The sequence below is a fragment of the Rhinolophus hipposideros genome (assembly GCF_964194185.1).
Source record: "Rhinolophus hipposideros genome assembly, chromosome: 9".
NCBI lineage: Eukaryota > Metazoa > Chordata > Mammalia > Chiroptera > Rhinolophidae > Rhinolophus > Rhinolophus hipposideros.
In genome coordinates this window covers 67,493,956-67,516,851 of record NC_138055.1, presented here as the reverse complement: position 1 = coordinate 67,516,851, position 22,896 = coordinate 67,493,956, and the positions used below count along the sequence as shown (strand labels likewise).

Below are 22,896 nucleotides of genomic sequence, written 5' to 3'. Positions count from 1 at the left end.
TCCATCTTACTAACAATCCAATATGTGAACTATAGTTTACCAAAGTTCTTTCATCATCATTTCATTTGATCCTCAGGAAAAAGAAATTTCAAAAGACAGGCAGGACAGCTCTCACCATTTTCAGCAATGTGATGAAGAAGTAGAAGTAATAAGCGTAGATTGTGCTTTCAGGAAGTTTGCTGGTGGCTCTCATTACAAATTTCATCTGCAATAATAGATACCTACTATTTATATAGAGATTCCTCAGGGCCAACCATAATATGAGCAAACAGGTCCAGGGAACAATAGTAACATGAAAACAAACCTCCCTAGAGCTTCTCATGTTCCCTTCCTAAATTGAATACGTGATTCCAATAGCATTAGAACCAGGGAAGATTTTAAAATTCTACTTGGAAATAGAGAATTTAGACTGTTTAAAATGGTAACAGTTCATTTTCCCCTCTGGTTTAATCAGACTGCCAATCTAAGTTTAATGGCATTTGTAGATGTCAGCATTAAGCACAATCTGCCTTTAACTCCTAACATCTGAACCATACTTTGTTGGATCAAGCGAAAGCTCTTCTATGGGGCCAAATAGCAAAGATTCATATGAAGTCCCTCGTAGAACTGAATAATTAGAACTGGGGGAGATACTATAGGACAGAAATGCAGTTATTGCTCAGGATGTTAAAATTTGGTAAAGAACCATCTGCACTGGTTGTCTATAGTTATGAAAATGCATAGTTGGAAATAGCTTTTCCTTCACAAGTCCTGGGTACCTGAGATTACTGCAAAATCAAGCTCATGAAATAGGGAAGAAGGGAGTTAGAAGCTTCTTAAAAGTGTTTTCATTTTACTAATACAACTCAATACATAAATTATAGTTCACCAAAGTTCTTTCATCGTCAATTCATTTGATCCACAGAAACATCTCAAAACACAGGCCCAGCAGCAGCTCTCACCGCTATCCCCTGAGGCCCAGGAAGTCAAGTGGTTCATGAGCTAGTAAGTGGCCGAGGACAGGAATCATGGCTTCTGTATCTAGTAGGTGCCGAACCCTTCTCTCTACATAATACAGTCTCAGCACACAGGTCAGATTTTTCTTTTTTTTTTTTTTTACAAAAGTTAAAGGTTTTCCTTCTCTTGTGCTGTCACATTGCACCAGCAGGACATGTGGCCTGTGCCTGTCTGGTCACCTCATAGATTTACAAAAACAAATAAATAACAAATGAGACCCAAATGTGCCAAAACATGTGACACAGGTAGTTAGTGTCCCACAATGTCAGGAGAGGGAGAAATAGACCATTAACTGATGACTTTTATTCTTCTCCTTAGATATTTATTTGCTCCAGATAGTCACGTTCCCTCAGGTTACAATATATTTTTTTAAGCATTAAGTCGGTGACTACCTCTTGGGCTTTATTGGTTCTTACAGGATTTTGAATGATGGCACCATTGTTAAGCTCCAGTGATGGATGAGGGATGAACCATGGCTGTCTACAGGGTTTAAAACATAGTTAAATGAATTAAACTAGGGAAATGACATATTGGATAAGAAGAACTAAGGGGAAGAGTGATAACTTGGATTTATTAATAGTGACTTTTAAAAACAGTTTTGTGGTGGGAGTTTTATTAGTACTATTGACAGTATCAGTAGCAGTTTCCTATGTAATGGACAAAGAGACAAAACAAAGATGAGCTGAATAAACTGAATGAAAGAATACTTTTAGAACAATGCCTTACTTGTCGTAACAAAAGATATACACACACTCACAATGACAAATATCTAAATGTCTGTATGTAGCTGTATGGTTGGTCATTTGTTAGTTCAGGTAGAATACTATATGAAACATGCTGCTTAAGTATATGTATGTATATGTAAAAACATTATGGTTTTTGTACCTGTTGAGCAATGTTAAACTGGTGAAATTCTGGTGAAAACTGGTGAAATGAAATGAATAGACTGAAAATTCTGATGATACCGTTTCCATAGCCAATATATGATGATAGTGAACAAATAACCTGGTATCCAATTGCTCTCTGCTGGGTAGACAGCTCTTTCTTGCTTTCTCTCTTGCTCCCTCTTTTATTCCCCCACGTATACACATACACAGACACACTCGTATACACACTATTATTACGACAATGCTTTAAAGTATTCAACTGTGCAAACCACTGTACGCGGTGCTGCTGGGGAAAAGAAAAGCACAGATAAACCACACAGAATAACCACACAAAATTCTTGACCTTCTTCCTACTTTCTGAGTCTAACTTTGAAAGTGGATTTTAGTCTTAGCTCTGACACTTTTCTGACTCCATTATCTTGGGTAACTTTCTTAGTTTCTCGGTACTTCAGTTTATCTTCTTTTTTAATCTGTGGACTGGAAATAATATCTACCTATATGGAATTGTTGAGAGGATTTGGTGGGATAATATGGGCAAAATATTTTGCACAGTGTAAGCTATTACTATTGTCATTATAATTATAATATGTTATTTCTACTATCTTATACTCTAGAAGAGAATATAGACTTAAAACAAAGCTAAGTCTAATAGAGACAATTAGCAACATAACAAAGGCATAATCAAAATACTGCTTAAACGTTTCTTTTAAAAAACACAACCCCATAAATTTAGCCTTGGGAACAAAGGAATAAAAAAAGGAAAAAAGGATTAAGCAGAGTTAATCATTTTTCCAGGTTCTATCCCGTTTTGCCACTAAATGAATAATGTCTTCAAAACATCAGTTAGCTGCAACACAGAATTATATATAGGAAAGTAGTCTCGCTTTTAAATTCAGCAAGTCGGCCAGTTCAGCAGAGGGAATTCAGGAACAGAATGAGAAAATGGAATGAATAGACTAAAAGGTGTCCTCTATTTCTAAAATTCTATAATTCCATGGTCAAGATACTTGATGGGGTTTCCAGAGATATAAAAATAAGACAATTCAGAATAATAGCATTTTCAAATTGCAGTTCCCCTCTTTTTTCTTTCTGATTTTTCTCAATTATCTCTTGAAAAACTGGCCTTGGAAACTGAATTACCATTCACCTTATGAAGAAAGAGGAGTTATTTTGAGTAAGTTGGGTCATTGACGGAGGAACTCTATTAAACAAAATTAAGACCGGGTCTTACATTAATTTTTGCTCCAAAAGACACATTAGAGCTGATGGTCCAGCTAGATCTTATTTTCAGGGGAACATGGTATAAGGAAATTAAAGAGAAAAGAACAGGAAATGCATGTCTTAAAAATATGGGGGTAAACAGGACTGAGTATTGCATGTTAATTATGGTATGGTGTGAGAAGGATGTAAAGCAGAAAATAACCCTGGTGTTTGAAATTTACTAAAAGTAATCTTTAAAAATATTGGCTAATGTCAACTAAATCTGTTACTTTTTCCTAAGGCAGCTAACTTGTATAAGAATCTCCTTTTAAGATTTTGCTTTCTCATTAGTTCATTCATGAAGAATTTATTATTTATTACATACCGGCCATGATGAAGACAGATATGGTCCCAACCCTAAAGAAGGTTAAATTCTAGTCATGAAAATGGCCAGAGAGCAAAGAGAAAAGAGAAAAATGGCCAGAGGAAAAAGAAGCTTGTGGACAACCAGAGTGAAAATCTGTCCCTTGAATGATAAAAACTTCATGTACAGCCTAAGAATCTAAGCTTCCCCAGCGTAGCTCTTGATAACAATATGGGCATGTTTAGTTGATGTCAGTATTAAAACAATAGCATTTGTTAAAAACATAATGCCATCAAAAGTAAATATAGGTAAAACTCCAAAGGGGAGAAATGCGAGAATATTATCCTCTTCTTGAAAAAAAAAGATCGATGTAGTGTAATTTGGTTGCGATGGAACATTATTTCTACTTCTCACGCTGGGTTGTGTGGTGCATCAACAATTTAAATTATTCTCCAGGTTGGACCCTGACCTTCGGATTTACAAAGGAAGTATTTTCAAAAGAGGTCATTGCTGAACCAAATCCTTAACAGTCAGAGGGTTTACCCAACTGATGGTGCCAAACTTCCTTCATGAGAACTGTGATGGTGCAACAACACTTCCTTAGTCCCCATCACTCAAAGGGGTCAGAGGATCCAATGAATTGTTAAATGCAGAGTTTGCGTTTATAGAGTTCTTTTTCATCTTCTGGAAAGTGATTACTAGACTTCTTTAAGATGCCCCTGTGTATCATTAACTAATTTTAGCTTCCTCCTTTTTTATTATTTTTTTACAGCGGGTTTGGGAGAACCCAGTTTTCAGTCCTCTGAGGATTTCGTGTTTTTCTGTTCAAGCCTTGAAGGAAGCTAAATTTAAAAGTAGGAACACGGTAATGAAAGGTGATGAGGATAAGAAGTTTTGGTGTTATGAAATGTGGACTTGATTCTTCCTGTCACAAGCCGAACCACGCAGCAGTCTTTGGTTTTGATTATAGCTTTACTTGCTATTTTAATAAACATGAACCAGTATTCAAACTTTTTAATATCCTGCTGCTTAACTATTTCCAAAGAGCCATCCAGCTCTTTTAAACAGTCTTTGTTTTAACATTTTAATTTGTTTGGCTCAGTCTCACCTTAGAATGTTGTAGCCTCATGGTAAAGTCTTTTATAAGTTGATTTCCAGAATCATAAGCAATTCTTCCCCCTCCCCCCCCAACTAAGTGCTTCCTCATGTGCCAACGTCGTTGGTGCTGACAGCTTCTCTGCCTTGTTTTATCTGGTTCCCACAGTAAGCGTGAGAGACAAACACAAGAATGCGTCCTGTGTTGACTGGCCGCATCACAACTGCATTGATACTTACAGCTCCTCTAGGAAGCGGAGAGTGTGCAGAGGACCTGTGGGCAGCTGACTGATGTTGTTCATACTGAGGTCTCTGGGGAGGAAAACAGACAGCATGTGAGGAGCGGCGCATGCCACCACAAGGAAATCCAGCTGTGCAATTCACACATTTTCAAGCAAGAGAGCCAAATGAACTCATTCTGGTGCTTGACACATGAATCGCTATTTTGCATCGTAAATATATTCGTTTCCTTCCATCCCACTCCCCGTCCATCATAGGCTCTCTGTCATGTCAGAGAGCCTAGGAGGAGCGTAGATGGATGCAAAATGACTGAGCCCATTCATAGACCTGGTTGTAATTCTTCGCGTTTCAAATGATGTGAGGAGGACAGCAAAGGATAGACATAATTCAACTTTGTGTCTTTCAATTTTGTGACAAAGGGAAATGTCTTCCCCATGCAACTCTGGAAGTCAAGTTTCCCTGGGACTATAAGCACCTTGTAAAAACAAATGTTTTGATTCAAAGAAACTTAAAAAAAAAAAACACAAAACAAAACAAGACAGAAAGCCTATTCCTTCCTTCTAACATGTTCCTTTTACAGGTTCTCGAATTGCATTAAATAAGTGAAATGAACCATAAAACAAGGGTGTAATGTGATCTTGCTCTGTAGCACACTTCCTGCTGGGTCTGCACAGTAGTTCCTGGCACAGGAAACAACAAACCACTTTGGGTAGAACTCAATCAATTTTTGTTTTAAGCAAAACTCCGTGTAATTAGATTTTATTCTGTTTTTACTTTTCTATTTCTTTACTGTCTCCCACATAATCCTACAGCGTCACTGGTATATGCCATCTGTATCTCAGAGTCCAAAAGACCGACTGCTAGATGAATTTTAATCAAGACCAACTAAGTATATAACAGTCAGCTGAAGACTGAAAAATGACTCGAACCCGAAGATTCAGAACGAATGCCATTTCCATTTATAGTCCTAGACCAGGTCTACATACTTAAAATTTATCTCGAGATAACATGATGAGTGTCTTATTTATTCTTTTTAAAAATTAATTGACATATATTTATATTAGTTTTAGGTGTACAATATAATGATTATTTACATATGTGTTTAGTGCAATAAGTTTACTTAATATCCATCACTATACATATAGTTTCATAGCAACTTTTAAATACACAATACAGTATTGTTAATACAACACAGTACAGTCAGCATGCTGTACATTATCTCCCCAGGACTTATTTGTCTTGTAACTGGAAGTTTGTACCTTTTGACCACCTTCACCTATTTCATCCATGAGCTGTTTAAAAAAATCTGGATTATTCGTGTTATTGAAGTGGCCACATCCATTGCTCCTAACCAGCTGATTTCAGTATCACAGCTTGGTTCCTTTATCAAATATTAACTTTTGATCAGTAATGCTAAGAATTGAGGACTTATTCACTCTCTGCCTCTAAAAAGTCACTAACATGTACAAGGAAGATAAGATATTTTGCTAAATATTTTAGGCTATAGTAAAAAAGCAGAATTATTAATTTTAACATGTTAATGAACAATGATATAGCTGAATTAAATGCTATGTTCTCAAGCTAAAATTAAAGAATGCCACCATTACAGAGTGAAAAATTTCTATAGTCCATACCTTAATAATCTAGTTTTTTTTGGCATTGTCTAGATAAGAGAGCCAAATAATTGATCAGCAGTTTCAACTTTTTATGGCAGACATTTCTCTGAAGTGACAAAGTTGTTTAGTTCACTGAACAGACATGTATTAAACTAACCAATGCAGTTTCTGGATTTTTCACAGTCATTATATAATCTCTGCCAAGACTTGATGTTTCTCAGAGATAGTCATTTATTTTTTAATTGATAGCCCACTTCTTTCCTAAAAGGATCCAGGCGGTTTCTTTTGGATCGTGTTTATTGCTAACCTCTATCAAACCAGTCTCAGCATCAAGACAGCTGGCGTGTAGAGCACTGACTTCCCTCTCCTCTGATATTTCTCTGTGTGATGTGCAAATCAGTTTGGGACAAGCATTAATCTTGTCTATGTGCAGAAAGCTCTAACTAGAACAAAGAAATGTACGTATTAGGGAGATTCATAAGCACTCCATGTTATTTTAATATTTATGACCCTATTTTAGGTACCTGGAAGTGAAGCCTTTATAAGTATTCACTCTCAGGGTTCCCACTGGCGCACTTTTTATGGTGGAGCAGCAGAAAGAGTGCAGGCATTGTTCGAGTCAAGTATCTCGGGTCTGAATCCGGGCCTCCCCCTTCACTAGATTCATGATCTTGGGACATTTTACCTCCCTGTGCAGACTTCTTCATATTTAAAGAAGGGTGTCTCTGCATTCATAGTTTGAAACCCTATGATTAGCTGTTTCCAATCTGAAGGAAGTGACTTAATTTTCTTCTTAAAAAGGAGAGTGCCTCCTTTATCCAACAGGAATTAATACCTTCTCCATGTTACCTGACATTGTGGTTCATCTTAGAAAATGAGCTAGTACCACTAAACCAAAACCTTATCACCTATTTTCTAATACAGGTTGTTTTCTTTAAAAGAGCTCCCAGTAAAGCAGATAAGCTTATAGCCAAAAATAACTTTTAATAACAATAATGTAAGGTAAAATGAAATAGGACTTTAAAGTATAAATTCAGAGTGGGTAAAGTAAAAGTCGATTGGTTTGCATTGACTTTTTTCTGTGTGCACCTTTTGCATCGATGTGCAAATGTAATGGTGGTCCTCTAGCTCAGTGCTTCCCAAAGGATCCACGGTGAAAGACCAATTTTTAAAAATGTTAATTTGTGGTGAACTTATATTTTTATAAAATCTAATAAAACTTAATTATAGAAACGTGACACAAAAACACAAAGATATACAAAATAGAAGCCTCAATATTTTCTTATGTGACTTGACAGAGATTATTCAATTACTATTCTTAAATTCTTATCTGCTGTGGATCCGAAAAAATACAGCTGTGGCTGGGATGGTCCTTGGACCCCTCTTGGATTAGCAAGGCACTTCTTGCCATCATGTGAAGAAGGGCAAGGCTTAAATTACTTGAGTAATTTAACTCAGCTTTGTGTCAAAAATGGTAGAATGAGAACAACCTTTCTGTTCTGTACAAAAATATCCTCATTCTGACTCTTACATTATTTTTAAACTTTTACTTTCATTTTTCATTTACTTTTCATTTATTATTTTTAAAAATAGTATTTATGTTTCTGACACCCGAAATACGTATACCCTTAGCAGCAAATGAGGGGGTCTTAAAATAATGTCCAAGTCTGTCCATTACTTACTTTTTAAACTATTATTTTAAAACTGGCCGCATTTTGCACTACATTGTGTCCATGATTCAGTTTCCCAAAGTCAGTGAAGCAATGTAATGGATTTCTTTAATTATTTCATCTTTTGCCAAAATGTTGGGATTAATTTTGAAGAACTGGTCACTAGGTAAATGGATCTCATTAAAGGAGCCAAAAACATACAATGGAGAAAAGACAGCCTCTTCAATAAATGGTGCTGGGAGAATTGGACAGCCACGTGCAAAAGAATGAAACTGGACTGCTATCTGTCACCATGTACCACAATTAAATCAAAATGGATCAAAGACCTAAACATAAGACCTGAAACAATAAACTGCATAGAAGAAAACATAGGTACTACTCTTATGGACCTTGGGTTCAAAGATGATTTTATGAATTTAACCTCAAAGGCAAGGGAAATAAAAGCTAAAATAAATGTTCGGGACTACATTAAACTAAAAAGTTTCTGCACAGCAAAAGAAACCATGGACAAAATAAAGAGGCACCCAACCGAATGGAGAAGATATTTGCAAACAACACGTCTGATAAAGGGCTAATATCCAAACTGCATGAGGAACTCACAAAACTCAACAACAAAAATACAAACAATCCAATTAAAAAATGGGCAGAGGATCTGAATAGACATTTCTCCAAAGATGACATACAGATGGCCAATAGACATATGAAAAGATGCTCAACATCACTAATGATCAGAGAAATGCTAATAAAAATCACAATGAGATATCACCTCTGGTTAGAATGGCTATCATCAACAAGACAAATAAGTGTTGGAGAGGCTGTGGAGAAAAAGGAACCCTCATACACTGTTGGTGGGAATGCAAATTGCGGCAGCCATTGGTTACCTCAGGGTAAGGGGGGTGGGGGTGGTGGATGAGGGTAAATGGGGTCAAATATATGGTGATGGAAGGAGAACTGACTCTGGGTGGTGCACACACAATGTGATATAAGAGGATGTATTTGATGTATTACAGAATTGTACACTTGAAACCTATGTAATTTTATTAACCATTGCCACCCCAATGAATTTTAATTAAAAAAAGGATGATTCATTGTGGCAAGATGTTCAAATATGTTAAACCATTCCGCCCTGTCTCACCTGCTCTCGTCTGTTCATGATCGCATCTAGTAATCGAGAACAGGGGTCACAAAAGTTCTACTGGAATCACCTCAGGAGTTTTAAAAAATATTAATGCCTGGATACCACCCCCAGAGTTTCTGAGTTAATTTGCCCAGTATGGGTCTTGTGATTTTGAAAAGCTTCTCGGGTAAGTTGAATGTTGAGCCAAGGCTGAGAACCACTGCACTGGAGCAAACTGAATTTCTAGATGAGTGCTCTGAGTTCTACAAAGCACTCAAACTTTAGGAGGCTTAAGATGATTGAACGTACTGCTTTCTATAAGTAGAGAGTTCTACCCAAGCAGACAGTATCTTTCTTTTGAAATATGTTTTTGTTGCTTGTAGCTCTGATATGTTTCCTTCACTTGAAAAATATTAATTGAGCATTAATTGTGGGCAGGCCTTGGAACACACTGGAGAATGAATCCAAGTCATCTTCAACTTTTCCCTTTCCTGCCATCCCTGCATCCATAAGATGCCCAGTGTTAATTCTATTAGAGCTTGCTTCTGGATCTGGCATATCTTCTTTCTTCTCGACTGCTGCATTTGGTCAGGTCCTTGTTATGTGGTAACTGTTCTGCTCTCCACGCTTACCATGTCTCCTCATTCTAGGTCATCTTCTTCACCATGACCAAAGAGATTGCCCTGAAAAGTTCATCTGATTGTCACTCCACTCAGACTCATTGCTAGCCAATAGGAAAAACATCTCCTCGGGTGGATGGTTTGGAAAAGAGCTCCTCCTCTGGGGTGTGTGGTGAATTACAGAACAGATCCTCTTTGTCCCACTGAAGCAGTCACAGAGTGGGGTGAATGGCCTGGTACGCAGAGCTTGGCCTGGAGTTCAGCCCCCAGGGAAAAGCCTCAGTGCAGGGTACAACCTGCTCAACTGTGGCTATATGGGGCTCCCCTGTCTGAGAACTTTTGCTGGTTCCAGGTCTCTTCTGCCCAAACATCTTAGGCTCTTCACAATCCGGCCTAATGTATGGCCACCTTGATTTTATGCTGCTCTTCTCTGTGCAAGGTATGCTCCAGTTACACTGAAATTCTTGCTGTTCCCCTTTGCCTCACCTTTACACATGTGATTCTCTTTTTTCTAGAATTTATTAGCCTCCCTGTTTCCAAACTACTCCTGTGCTCTCCTGCTTCCCTTTTCCCATTCAACATCTAGCTTAACAGATCTAGCTTGTGTTTCTGATACAACCTCTTATCTTTCCAGCTTAGTTGTTCTCTATTTCAACCTCTAGTCCTTTGATACTTCCAGTATCAAAGCCTTGTTTTAGCCTAAGAATCTACCTTAGATCATGTATTGATCAACTGGATCACTATTTCACCAACACCCTCAGCTCCCTAGCCTGTCTCCTGTTTCACTCTCTTGGCAAAACCCCAGCTCTGGAAAAACACCATAATTCATCTTCTCTGTTACTATCCCAGGGTACTGAGTGATACTAGAAAATAAAAACTCACAAATGTGCAGATTAGTGACTATAAATTCATAGTCTTTGTTGGTTCTCAACATTGCCGCACAATCCTGTTATTTGTTATTGCTCAATTTACTCCCACAGGGACTGTTGCCAACCTTTACCACTTGCCTCAAACCTCTTAATCAACAACTACTCCCATTATGGGACACCTTACATCTTACTTCATTGAAATAACTGGAATTCTTTAGACCACCAAACATGAAACAGGCCAAATTCTTGTTCTCTTTTGTCCCTTACTTACTATATCCATACTTTTCTCCTTGCTGAAACTTGCTCCTGGGTCCCATCTCCTCTAGGATGCTACAGCATGTTATTCCGTGACTAATTCCTTCCATTTCCTGTACCCCCTTTTTTTTACCTCTTCTTCTTCCCTTTCAATGTATAAACATAGTCAAGTCTTTTCCACTACTAAAACAAAAGGAAAATAGGGTCTTTCAATCCTATGTCTTCCTTTACCTGCTACCCAATCTTTCTCATTCCCTTTGGGGTTGTTTCTAGTCTATAGGTGTAGTCTCCAGTTCTCATTCCTGTTCCAGGCACAACACAGAGACTTCCACCCCTATACTCCAATGAAACTGCTCTTGCCAAAGAAATAGCACCCTCTATACTGTCAAATCTAATGAACACATGTCTTACTGGGCTTCTCTCCTGTGTTAGATGTGCTCTTTCTGGAAACTCTGTATTGTTTCCAAGTCATCATTCTCACAGGATTCTGTCCATAGTTTTCCAACCTTTCTACTTTATAGACTTCTTTGTGGAATTTTCTTCTATCTACCCCGTAAATGTCAGTGTTCTCTGGAGTTGGCCCCTTGGCCTAGTTAGCTCTTTAATCTCTACCCTTTCTTCTTGGGGGCTATTACTTACTCACATGGGTTTAAGTGTCACTTCGATGCCCATAACCTTCCAAATACATATTCCTAGTCTTAATCTCTCTCCTAAATTTCAGAATCATATATCTAATTTCCTTCCAGAAATGTCCACTTAGCAATCTTACAGGAAAGCACCATGTCCAAAATGGAGGCAATTATTTTCTACTCCAAACTTGTTTGTTTTTCTGTAGAGCCAGTTTCCAGTTAATGCCACAACCATCTTCCTGTCACAAAAGCCCAACTCTTGGATTTTATCCAAGCCTTCTTCTGTTCTTTCATCATCTCTACTTATCCCCTTTTCTCTCTCCTTACTCTGACCCATGGCCCACACCATCTCTGACCTGATCTCCTGAAATTGCCTCCTAACCCTGTGGCTGCCTGCTACTAGTCTTATCCTTTTAAGCCCACCCTCCAAATGGCAACTAGAACAATCTATCCAAAACTGCAGAATTAGTCAAAACCACCACCCTACTTAAAACCTTTCAATTACTCTCCAAATGAAATCCATATTTGTTAATATTACATACAACCTCCACTGTGTAACACACAAACCCTTTACCACCTGGCATATTGATTCTTATTTATCTTTCAAGACTCAGGTAGGCTGTCATCTCCTCTAGGAAACCTTCTCAAAACTCTAACTTTAGTGTAAGTGATTTGCTCTCTGTCCTCCCGTATCACCCTACACATTTAATAACATCATATTGAAATGATATGTTTGTATGTTTCTCTCTCACAGCAGGCTGTAACTTCTCATGATTGGTAGCCACTTTTTTCATTATAGTACTCCTAGTGTCTAGCCAAGTCTTGCCATATAGAAGTTACTCAGTGGATGTGGAACTGAGTAACTGCCTCCTTCCTATGAGTGAGCAGATGATCTTACCCAATCCATAAAAAAATAATAATAATAATAATGTTTCACCTCAAATGGCTACACTGTTCCTAAGTGTGTGAGGTCTGTAACCCTTCTGGTATAAAACACTTTGAAAAACAAAACCCACTTTGTGTTGTGCCCACCTTCCACAATGATTTTTGCTCACAATGAGGGTAGTGGTTTCTCTTTTCAGTCAATTCTATTTACTTTCTGTCTTAGGGATCCCTCAAAGATTCTCTTCCGTTGAAAGGTCCCCTTCTACCCCCATGCTCAAGCACCTCTATGCTGCTGCTACTGCTTATCCTACTTCTCCTCTCCTCCCCCCATCCTCTCCTAACTTCTTTTCCTCTTCCTCCTTCTTTTTCTTCTTCTTCCTCTTTCCTGTTCTTTCCTTCTACTTTTCCTTTTCTTTTCTTGTTCCTGCTAAAATATCTTTCCTAACATTTCCACGGATTTGTTGTGGGAGGGATGAGTGCAGTAGGTATTTAGTCCACCATCTTAAAATGCAGCCATATTGTCTATGTTTGAGACTTGGTACATGAGTCAGTGAACAAAGAGGTCATTTCTTATAGTGTGACTATTAAACAACATAGGAAAACAAAACAAAAAAATGGTCTTTGATCTCTGCCATAGTTGAAGACAAATATTTTCTTCTTTAGCACAGTACAATTCCTATTTCTTCTAAGTACAATCATTTAAAATCCGTCTTGGGAGATCCAGTAGCATTTAGCTTTCTGCCAGATACCTTTGTTAACAATGGATCCAGGCTGGAGCCATTCCAGCACTTTTTAATTGATCACTTTTCAAATATGCTTCTAAAGATAAGCCGTGAACTTCAAAAGGAAAGGTGCAGGCTTGAGTAGCATTTTATGATAATATGAATAATGTTATTTCCAAATACTTTTCTCATGTTATTGTTTTTAATTCCAAAACAATGTATCTTTGAAAAATATTTTTTTACTGAAGTATAACATATATGGGAATAAATCCTGACTGTCTAACCTAATGAATTTTCAGTGTGAATCAGCATAAATCAAGAAATAGAATATAGTTATCACCTTCAAAACCCCCTCATGTTCTCTTCCATTCATGACTACCTGCAAAAGGAACCAGTCTGCTTACTTCTATTACTGTACATTAGTTTTGTTTGTTTTTGTTCTTTCTATAAATGGAATCATATAATTCATAGTTGTTTTTTTGTAAGATTTTATTTTTTGAGCAGTTTTAGGTCCACAGCAAAATTGACAGGAAGCTACAGAGATTTCCCATATACTCTTTTCCCCCACACATACACAGCCTCCCCCATTATCAATGTCACCCACTAGAATGGGACATTTGTTACAACTGATGAACCTACTGACACATCATAATCACCCAAAGTCTGTAGTTTACATTAGGGTTCACTCTTGGTGTTGTACATTCTATGGGTTTGTACAAATGTATATTGACATGTATCCACTATTACAGTGTTACACAGAGTAGAGCACACCCTAAAACTCCTGTGCTCTACCTATTCGTCCCTCTTCTTCCCTCCACCTCCACCCCCCCCCCAGGAATAACTTAACTTTTTACTGTCTCTGTAGTTTTGCCTTTTCTGAAATGTTATATACTATATACTTGGAATCATACAGTATATAGCCTTTTCAGATTGGCTTCTTTCACTTAGTAACACAGAGCATTATTTTTATGAGACTGATCCATGTATTGCATGTGCAATACTTTATTTCCTCTCAATGCAATATATTATTTCATTTTACTGTTATACCACAATTTATTTATCCATTCAACTGTTGCACTGAATATTTAGGTTCTCTTCAGTTGGTGACTATTATAATAGTACTGCTAGAGCACTTTTTAAAAACTTTTATTTATTTAAGTGTGTTTTTCCAGGACCCATCAGCTCCAAGTCAAGTACTTGTTTCAATCTAGTTGTGGAGGGTGCAGCTCACAGTGGCTCGTGGGGATCGAACCAGCAACCTTGTTGTTAAGAGCACTGTGCGCTAACCAACTGAGCTAACCGGCCACCCTCAGGCATTCTTAAATATGTTTTTTGTTGAACATATCTATGTATGCATTTCTGTTGGGTATATCTCTAGGAGTATGATTGCTGGGTCTGGGTGCATATACAGTAAGCTTTACTATTAGAATCCTGCCAAATAGTTTTCTATAGTGGTTGTATTGGTTCATACTTCCACCCGTAGTGTATCAGAATCCAATTGTTTTAGATCCAATTGTTTCCATTTGTCATCACCAAAATTGGTATTATTTTTCTTTTAAATATTAGTCATTTTGACTAAATGTACAATGGTATCTCATTGTGCTTTTAATCTGCATTTTCCTATGTCTAAGAGAGTTGAGTATCTTTTCATATGACTTTTGGCCATCAGGATACCCTTTTTTACAAAGTCCCAGGAGAATAGTTTATCTTACTTGATGACCTTCAAATTTAAAGTAAAACTTACTTGTAACTAGTGAAACCATAATTAATATATAAAGAACAAGCTAATAATATCCTCATTCTTCTCTTCATATTGTTAGTCTTCCAGAGGTTTCAAATGTACTCTTTAAAATGGCTGATAGTGTAATAAAGAATGTGTATTCTGGAGCTATTCAGCATTAGTTCAAATCCTGGCTATGTTATTTCTGAGCTGAAAACCTTTAGCAAGTTATTTAACATCTCTGTGCCTCAGTTACCTAAACTGTGAAATGGAGATGGTAATAAAAGTATCTGCTTTATAGAATTGTTGTAAGAAATAATTTAACTAATATATGTAAAGTACTTAAAGTAGTCCCTGGCACATTATAAATACTACATATTTTGCTATCATCTTTATTATAACAAGGTCTCCTAATGTTTTTACAAAATAAAAGTGTTACCTATACAGACATACCAACTGTAGAGAATTACTAGCTTATTGATGTTCATGGTTATCTTGAAAAACCTTTTTAAAATTACAGAATAATTTAAAAAATCTTTAGAAATAGCTAGCTTATGTACTATTGGTCCCTTTACTTTATTAATATTAATTTTTGAATGGAAGCTTTGAAAAGACAGAGCCTCAAAGCAAAGCTCATTTGAAAAAATTTACATTATCATTCTAATCTCCTAGATGGAAATAGTTAATGTGACTGGGCATTCAGCTGCCTTATTTATATTATGTCAATAACAAGAGAAGAGGCAGAGGTTATTTGTGGGGAGATTGCATATCTAAAAACCTCATGTACTTAGAGCATACCCCAAAATAGAGAAATAAGCAAGCAGGCAACAAAACAAAACAAAAACAAACAAAGAAAAAAATTACTACAACAAACCAAACCCTTTTGAACAGTCAGAATCAGAAACCCACAAAGTCAGTCCTGAATGTTTATACACTTTTCTCAGAGAACTAGGTCCCAATCAGAAGAGAAATAGTCTTCATTTGGGCAATCTTGGTAGTTTTTTTGTTTTGTTTTGTTTTGAAACCCGTAGCAGCAAGTTACCAGTGGGAGATAGACTCATAGAGGCTGGCAATGATGTGGGAAAGCAGATTTAGGAACTAATGTCATCATCATCATGATCAAATGCATAGGTCTTTGATTATTTAGTAATATTTCTTGATATTTCAAAAGCTTTCAATCAATTTGGAACCAATTTTCCCCCCAAGATAGATAGTGCTTTCTATATTCTAAAGGACTAATGCAATTCCTAAAAATCATCAGAAAAGTTTAAGTATCTAGGAATACCATAAGGTTCTATCTCTTCTGCCTTTCTCTATTCTCTGTGAACAATTTCTGGCCTTGAACTTGATCCTGTGCCACAGATCTGTATTTCTAACAGCTCCGTTTTTTAACTTCTCCATGTGGTTAATCGACCAGTCACCTAAAAGGCAACACATTTCAAGTTGTACTCATTATTTTCTCCCTTTTCCCCAAATCAGCTTTTCCCTTTGTATTTCTTCATCTTGATTAATGCATTTGCGTTCCTTCAAGCTAGAAACTTTAGGTTTACTTTTTTTTTTTTAATATCATCCTATCATTCATCTCCACTGTCCTCTAAATGGTCATTAGTCCTATTGATTATGTTTCTGGAATAATTATAACTAACCTTTATCTGTACCAAATAATAATAACTTACATACACCCCCCCCACACACAGACACAGACACACACACACACACACACACACACACACACACACACACATGAATCTTCAGATAATAACACATTTTATAGATAAAGCAGCAGAGGCATGTAGAATTTTAGCCTTCCAAGGGTGACACTAGCAGAAAGTGGCAGAGCCAGGGTCTGAACCAGGTCCATCTGACTCCACAGCTTATGGGACTAGCCCCTTTGCAGCTATACTGCATATTGGAATCCATGTTTTAATTTCCATTTTTTGCTGCCATAGCTTAAATTTAGATCTTAATATTTGCTTGACCTTTTTCACTCCTCAGAAGTACAATGCATGTAAGGAGGTGCCTCAGGGCAAGTCTCTCCACTTTTCTGAGCCTGTTTACACCTTTGTGGCATTTCTGGCTGCTCTTACCTCTTGGCCAGCCCCTTTAGAGTGACCCTATTCAGACCCCCTCTCTTGACCATCAACTCTATTTCCACTTAGCCTTTTGGCGCCATCTTTTGGGGTGTCCCCCCATTCCAGAATTCCAGTTGAAATCCTGGGCTCCCACTTATCTGGGAGGGGGAGGTCAACAACTGCAATGGGCTTTGAATGGTTCTCTCTGCCTTCATTCATTCCCCCTTCGTAGTCCATCTGGAGTTAACGTTTTTCCTAAAGACTGAAAGAGGTAGAATTTTATGTTGGACTTCCTTTTTTCTTTTAACAACAAAGACCTCCATTTTGGAGGGTCTAGAACTTTACAGGTTACAAAGCATTTTCACATCCTCAAATTCTTCCCAATTTGTGTTAGGGATGCAGAAATGTCAGAACATAATTTACACTAGATTCCCAAGAAACCTAGTGGAAAAAAAATTTTGTCTCCGTGTGAGATATTTGAACATACATATTTGCACAGTCCTAAGACTGTGCTATAATTCACAATACTGATGTTCACTTGAGTAGTAGATTGAAAAACCCCAAAAAACTGGCTTTGGAATTAGAACAGGGTTTCTCAACATGGAACCTATTGACATTTTGGGCTGGAGGATTCTTTGTTGTGCATTCATGGTAGAGCGTGAACAGCATTCCTGGTCTTCCCACTAGATGCCAGTAGCATCTCCCCAATACCCAGTTGTGACAACCAAGAATTTTTCTAGACTATTATGGGCTGAATTGTCTCCCCTACCCCCCCCCCACCAGTTTTATTTGTATGTTGAAGTCCTTACCTTTAATAACTCAGAATGTGATTGTATTTGGAGCTAGGGTCTTTAAAGTGATAATTAAGGTAAAGTGAGGTTATTAGGGTGAACCCTATTTTGATATGGCTGGTGTCTTTATAAGAAGAGGAAATCTGTACATGGATAGGGACTGAGGGAAGACTATGTGAAGACACAGGAAGAAGATAGCCATCTACACACCTAGGAGAGAGGCCTCAGGAAAAAACCAACCATGCTGACACCTTGTGCTTGGACAGCTAGCCTCCAGCACTGTGATAAACTGCTGTTATCTAAGCCACCCAGTTTGCGGTGCTTTATTGTGGCAAACTAATGCACTGACATTGCCAAGTAAATGTCCTTTAGGGTCAAATTGCCTGTGGTTGAGAATCACTGAACTAGTACTTATGAATTACACATAGGAAACTATTAATTTTGCCTTTTGAGATGAAAAAGTAAGTTTCCAATGATTGTTTTTAAATTCAAAAGAGGGAATTTAGAAGGACCTCCCTCCCCACTCCTCTTTCACACCATAAATACCTTTGAGCAGATAGTTTCATTACTTTATTATTGGGCAACGAAAAAGCAGAGCAAAAGCTCTAAGATATCGTGCTTATATAATCGAGGGAGTGAGACTGTGGGGCTGTGTCACTGAGTCTCAGATAATTCTGGGCCTGGTGGCTGCACATAGTGAATCCATAATTACACAGAAAAGACCTTGAAGACAATATTTCAAAGAAAATCTTCCAAAAGCTTTCATTAAATGAAGTAGATCTATTTTATTTCACCCAGGCAGAAATTCCCATTGTTTTCCCTGCCCTGTGCAATAAGCAAGATGCTGAAATGTCTTGCAGTTAACATGGTGTGACTATGGGTCCCTTCCATGCCAAAACAGTGAAATCTTTCTCTCCCACCCACGTTCTACCTAATACCCCAAAGCACCTGCAAAGGTACTGAGTTAATTTTAAAAACAGCAGATCTGATCCATCATCTTACCCTATTCCCATGGTTTCAAAAGCCACTTGTTGGTTGCCCATCACTTGCAGAATGAAGCCTATATGTTGTTATCTAGCTGTGGTATGAGGAAAGGATTTGGAAAAGAGGCCGGGTCTCAAATGACAGTGATGTCACTAAGTCACTGTTAGACTTTTTCACATTTATGCTTTTGTGGCCTTGACTTCGTAAGATTGTATTGTAACCCCTATTTCACGGTGCCATGGTGAAGAGTAAAGGAAATAATGTAGGTGCCTGCCTTTAGCTCAGTGTCTGGCTCTGACAAGGGCTTCATCGGTTGTTGGCTGAAGTCTCCCGGTCACATCCTAATTCACTAGACTAGGTTTGCCTCTCTCTAAACCTTTCCAAACCTCTCTAAACCTTTCCACATAGTCTATATTCCGGTCATACCAAACTGTCTTATAGTTTGCTTTTTAGTTTGACACAAGAAGTATATTTCCAGCGAACTTTCTGTTGAAGAAAAGGGATTTGGAAGAAACTTGTCCTGTGGTTTCCTGCTCCTAGTCTTTGCTAGAACTGACTAGAAAAACTGCATGTCAAGTGCCTGGCACAAGGCCTCATCCTGAGGAAGCAGTCATCATCTCCTCCTGGTCACATCTGCCTGCCTCCGTAGACCCCACTCATTCCTCACTCCTAAGTGCTCTACCACTTCCTGCTTCCCCCCTCCATAGATGCTCCACATGGCGGCCAAACTTAGCTTTTCAAAACAGAATTAGAGAACTACCTAGCACTGTCTGAAATCCTCCAATGGATTCCTAAGAGCAAACACTCTTAGGTTAAATCCAAATGCCTTTGTGTGGCTGACAAGGCCCTGAATGATCTGGCCCCTGTCTAACCCTCCATCTTCATCCTGACTCACTGTCCTTCCACTCACTTCTCTTTGGTTCTATGTCATGCAGTGCCTCTCACACCCTAAGTGCTTTTCCTTCTCAGGTTCTTTCTCTGCATTTTTTCTATGCCCACAATGCTACTCTACACCTCACCCTCCCTTCCGAAGGCTAGCTCCTCTCCATTCTTAAATATCACTTTTTTTTAGAGAAGTCCTCTTGAATTTCCAATCCAGAATAGGTCTTTTCCCACCTTTCCTTGCTCTTCTTCCTTCTCCCCTCACTCCAACCCCCCCCCCCAACCTCCCACCACCATTCTTTTCACTTAAAACAGTTTGTGGTCCCATTTTTATTTACTTTCCTATCTTCCTTTCTTGAATGCCATGAGGGCAGGGATGTGCTAAGTCACCAGCTTTCAGCACAGATTCTGGCACATGGATGACAATCAATAAATAACTTGTTGAGTGACGGACTAGCTAAATGAATGCTGCATTCTCTGGCATTATTCCCTTCCTTTCTTATTTCTGGGGGGATTATTTTTACTAAGTATGTTTTTGTGGGTCTCAGAGGGTAGTATAGCAAGAAGATGAAAGAATACTGTGTTTTCCTTTAAATAATGGGCTAAAATATACGTTAAAAAATAATTCTGCTATACATGCTAATCTGTCAAAAAGATACTCATGAACAATGGATAGAAAAAAATAAAAAGGAATCTAATAAATCTCACTGACTAAGTTTTGAGTTAGTTTCTAGTTGAATATGGAAGATGTAGAAACATGATTGCGTTTCAAAATCAAATAGAGAGGGCATAGATTCTATTCCTATTTTTCTATTGAGTAGTATGTGTGCCTGCATAGATACGTAAACTTCCCCCTAAATTGACTTTTTTTCTCTCCCATTAAATGGAGGCATCATTACTATTCTTTTCTCAGTGATCTGGGGTATGTGAATTCAATATTTATAAAGCATGGTCTGAGATTCTTTCAAGGGCCTACAATATACTTAATGAGCTATTGTTATTTTTGCAGTGCTTTTAAGCATTTTAAACTCAGAGTAGTAAAAACAGAAATATAATTATCCAAAAGAACAAAATGCTACAAGATGGACTCTGAATTGAATTCAACTACCCAAGAGTTTGATTCAACATTCCTTTTCTTTAAACTGAAATAATCCCATGAGTACTGGCTTGTAGTAGAAAGACGAGAGACAAGAAATCTCTCTATGTTGCACTAGCACTTTTTAATTATGTTGTGGAAATAATTTTCTAGCTTAATGTTTGACTTTATTTCAGTCCAGAGCTGATAGACTCTCTAAAGAGACACTATTCAATTTTAGATAAACTGTTTTTCCATTCAATTTAACCGAGATTCCAGTAGAGGGAGCAGAGTCAACAATTAAAGAGAGATTTTAAAACTCAGACACTCAACAGTGAAAAGACCAAATCCTGAATTAATTTGAGAAATACATATTTTTAGCTACCAATAACGTGCTTTATTTATTTATCTTCCAAAGTATTGCTGACATAAAGGCAATTGTCTGCCTTTTCTTAACATCTGCTGTGAAACTTTCAGTTATATGATTATAAATGCCTCAAGAGCCAATAAGTCACTGATGAACTTTTAAAAACAACCAAAGGAGTAATCATGCATTGTTATTGGTTAATGAGTTACAAAGCTTTAAGGAAATGTAAAAACAAGTATAACATTCAGAGTCTTTTAGAACAACTCTGAAGACACATATAATCAGAAATTTAAAATGTCTCTGTAAGCTACATCAACTATATAATTATTAACTGAGAAAAGATGGAAGAGAAAAGAAATGGAAATATCTCAGAAAAGGGTAAACCCCATGTATCTTTACACTGAATCTTGTTAAAAGAAATGAGTCACGTGTGGGAACTCAACAAGTGCCTATCGATGATTAAGATAAAAGAGTAACAAAGGCAAGAAGTTGTACCAGTCATGAAGAAGCGAATTTACAAACCTTACTACAAATTAAACAGTAAGAAATAGAGCTCTAACACTCATGGAAATTTACCATTAGTTGTCACATTGCCAATTCCAGCTGCCCTGGAGTGGGTCATGCACAACTTGTGTGGCTATATGTGGCAGTCCTACTTACTATGTCCTTGGAAGTTCAGTGTCATAAAAGGAGGTCATTATTAAAAAAAAAAAAAATCCCAGGGCAGCTGGTAGAATAAACTATCAGTGACAAGATCAGGATTTTATCCATTAATACAATAGCATGTAGTTTTAAATGTTTTCATGAATACAAAACTTTTAATTTTTATTTTACCTTTCAAAATTAAAATGAAATTTTCTTTTAGGACAAAGTAATTATGTATGTGTTTTACAATTAAAATATATATACATATACAAATATAGTATATAATATATAGATAAAGTATACATATATACTCTATATAGCATATGTATTATATGTAATATATACATATGTATATTATATATACATATATATATACCTGGGGTGCCAAAAAAAAGGTGTACAAGTGGATACTTTGGTCAAGGTTGCTCAAGCAGTAGTTCACCATAATCAGAATTGTCTGGAGGCTGATGGTAACCACTTTGAGCACCTCTTGTAATTGCAGAAGTCAAACATGGCTTGTATTCATCTTTTGTTATCAGTATATGTTATTACAATTTTAATACAGTTTTCCTTTTTTAAAATGTGTATACTTTTTTGGGGCACCCTCTGTGTGTGTGTGTGTGTGTGTGTGTGTGTGTGTTATTATAACATAGTATAATATAGTATAATATGGTAATATATATAAAAAACTATAAGCCTTATAATGAAAAAAACAAATACATAAACAAAAACAACAATACAAAACAAATACAAATAAAAACAAATACAAAAACAAGGTCCCTGTCCCACCCCTTCCATTTCAGATTCCCACTTCCCAGAGACAACCATTTACACCACTTAGTCCAGAGTTTCTCATGGGTCACCCTCTTCAGACTGCAGCTTGCTAGTCTTCTACCAGGGATATTGTTTGTGGTGGGAGTTTGGGTGGTGAGGAGGCAGTTGTCTGGCTGTGTGAGCTCAGGGAGATATTTAACTGTTTATTATTAAGACTTTCAATGAATCTATTTTCAATGAATGTATTTTCAATGAATCTATTTTCTACTTTCAACAATACTTGGACCTTCAAAAGTACCCTTTTCTAGAGTTTTACACAGGAATTGGTTTGCTTTTTGACTTATCCCATGCCATTTATCTGCTAAGTCATTCCACAAATTTGTTAACACATCCTGTCTGTTATAATTATCTCTCCTATTCT

At 37.3% G+C, this 22,896-nt stretch overlaps 1 protein-coding gene across 1 annotated transcript in view; it reads right to left on the bottom strand.

Annotated features, from left to right (window-relative positions):
• The window catches only part of LGR5 (leucine rich repeat containing G protein-coupled receptor 5), a 114,915-nt gene that overhangs the window by 54,451 nt on the left and 37,568 nt on the right, over positions 1-22,896 (bottom strand). Inside the window, exon 2 of the mRNA XM_081060244.1 lies at positions 4,783-4,854. Within this exon, the coding sequence (XP_080916370.1) occupies positions 4,783-4,854 (72 nt within the window). The remainder of the gene's footprint in view (positions 1-4,782; positions 4,855-22,896) is intronic.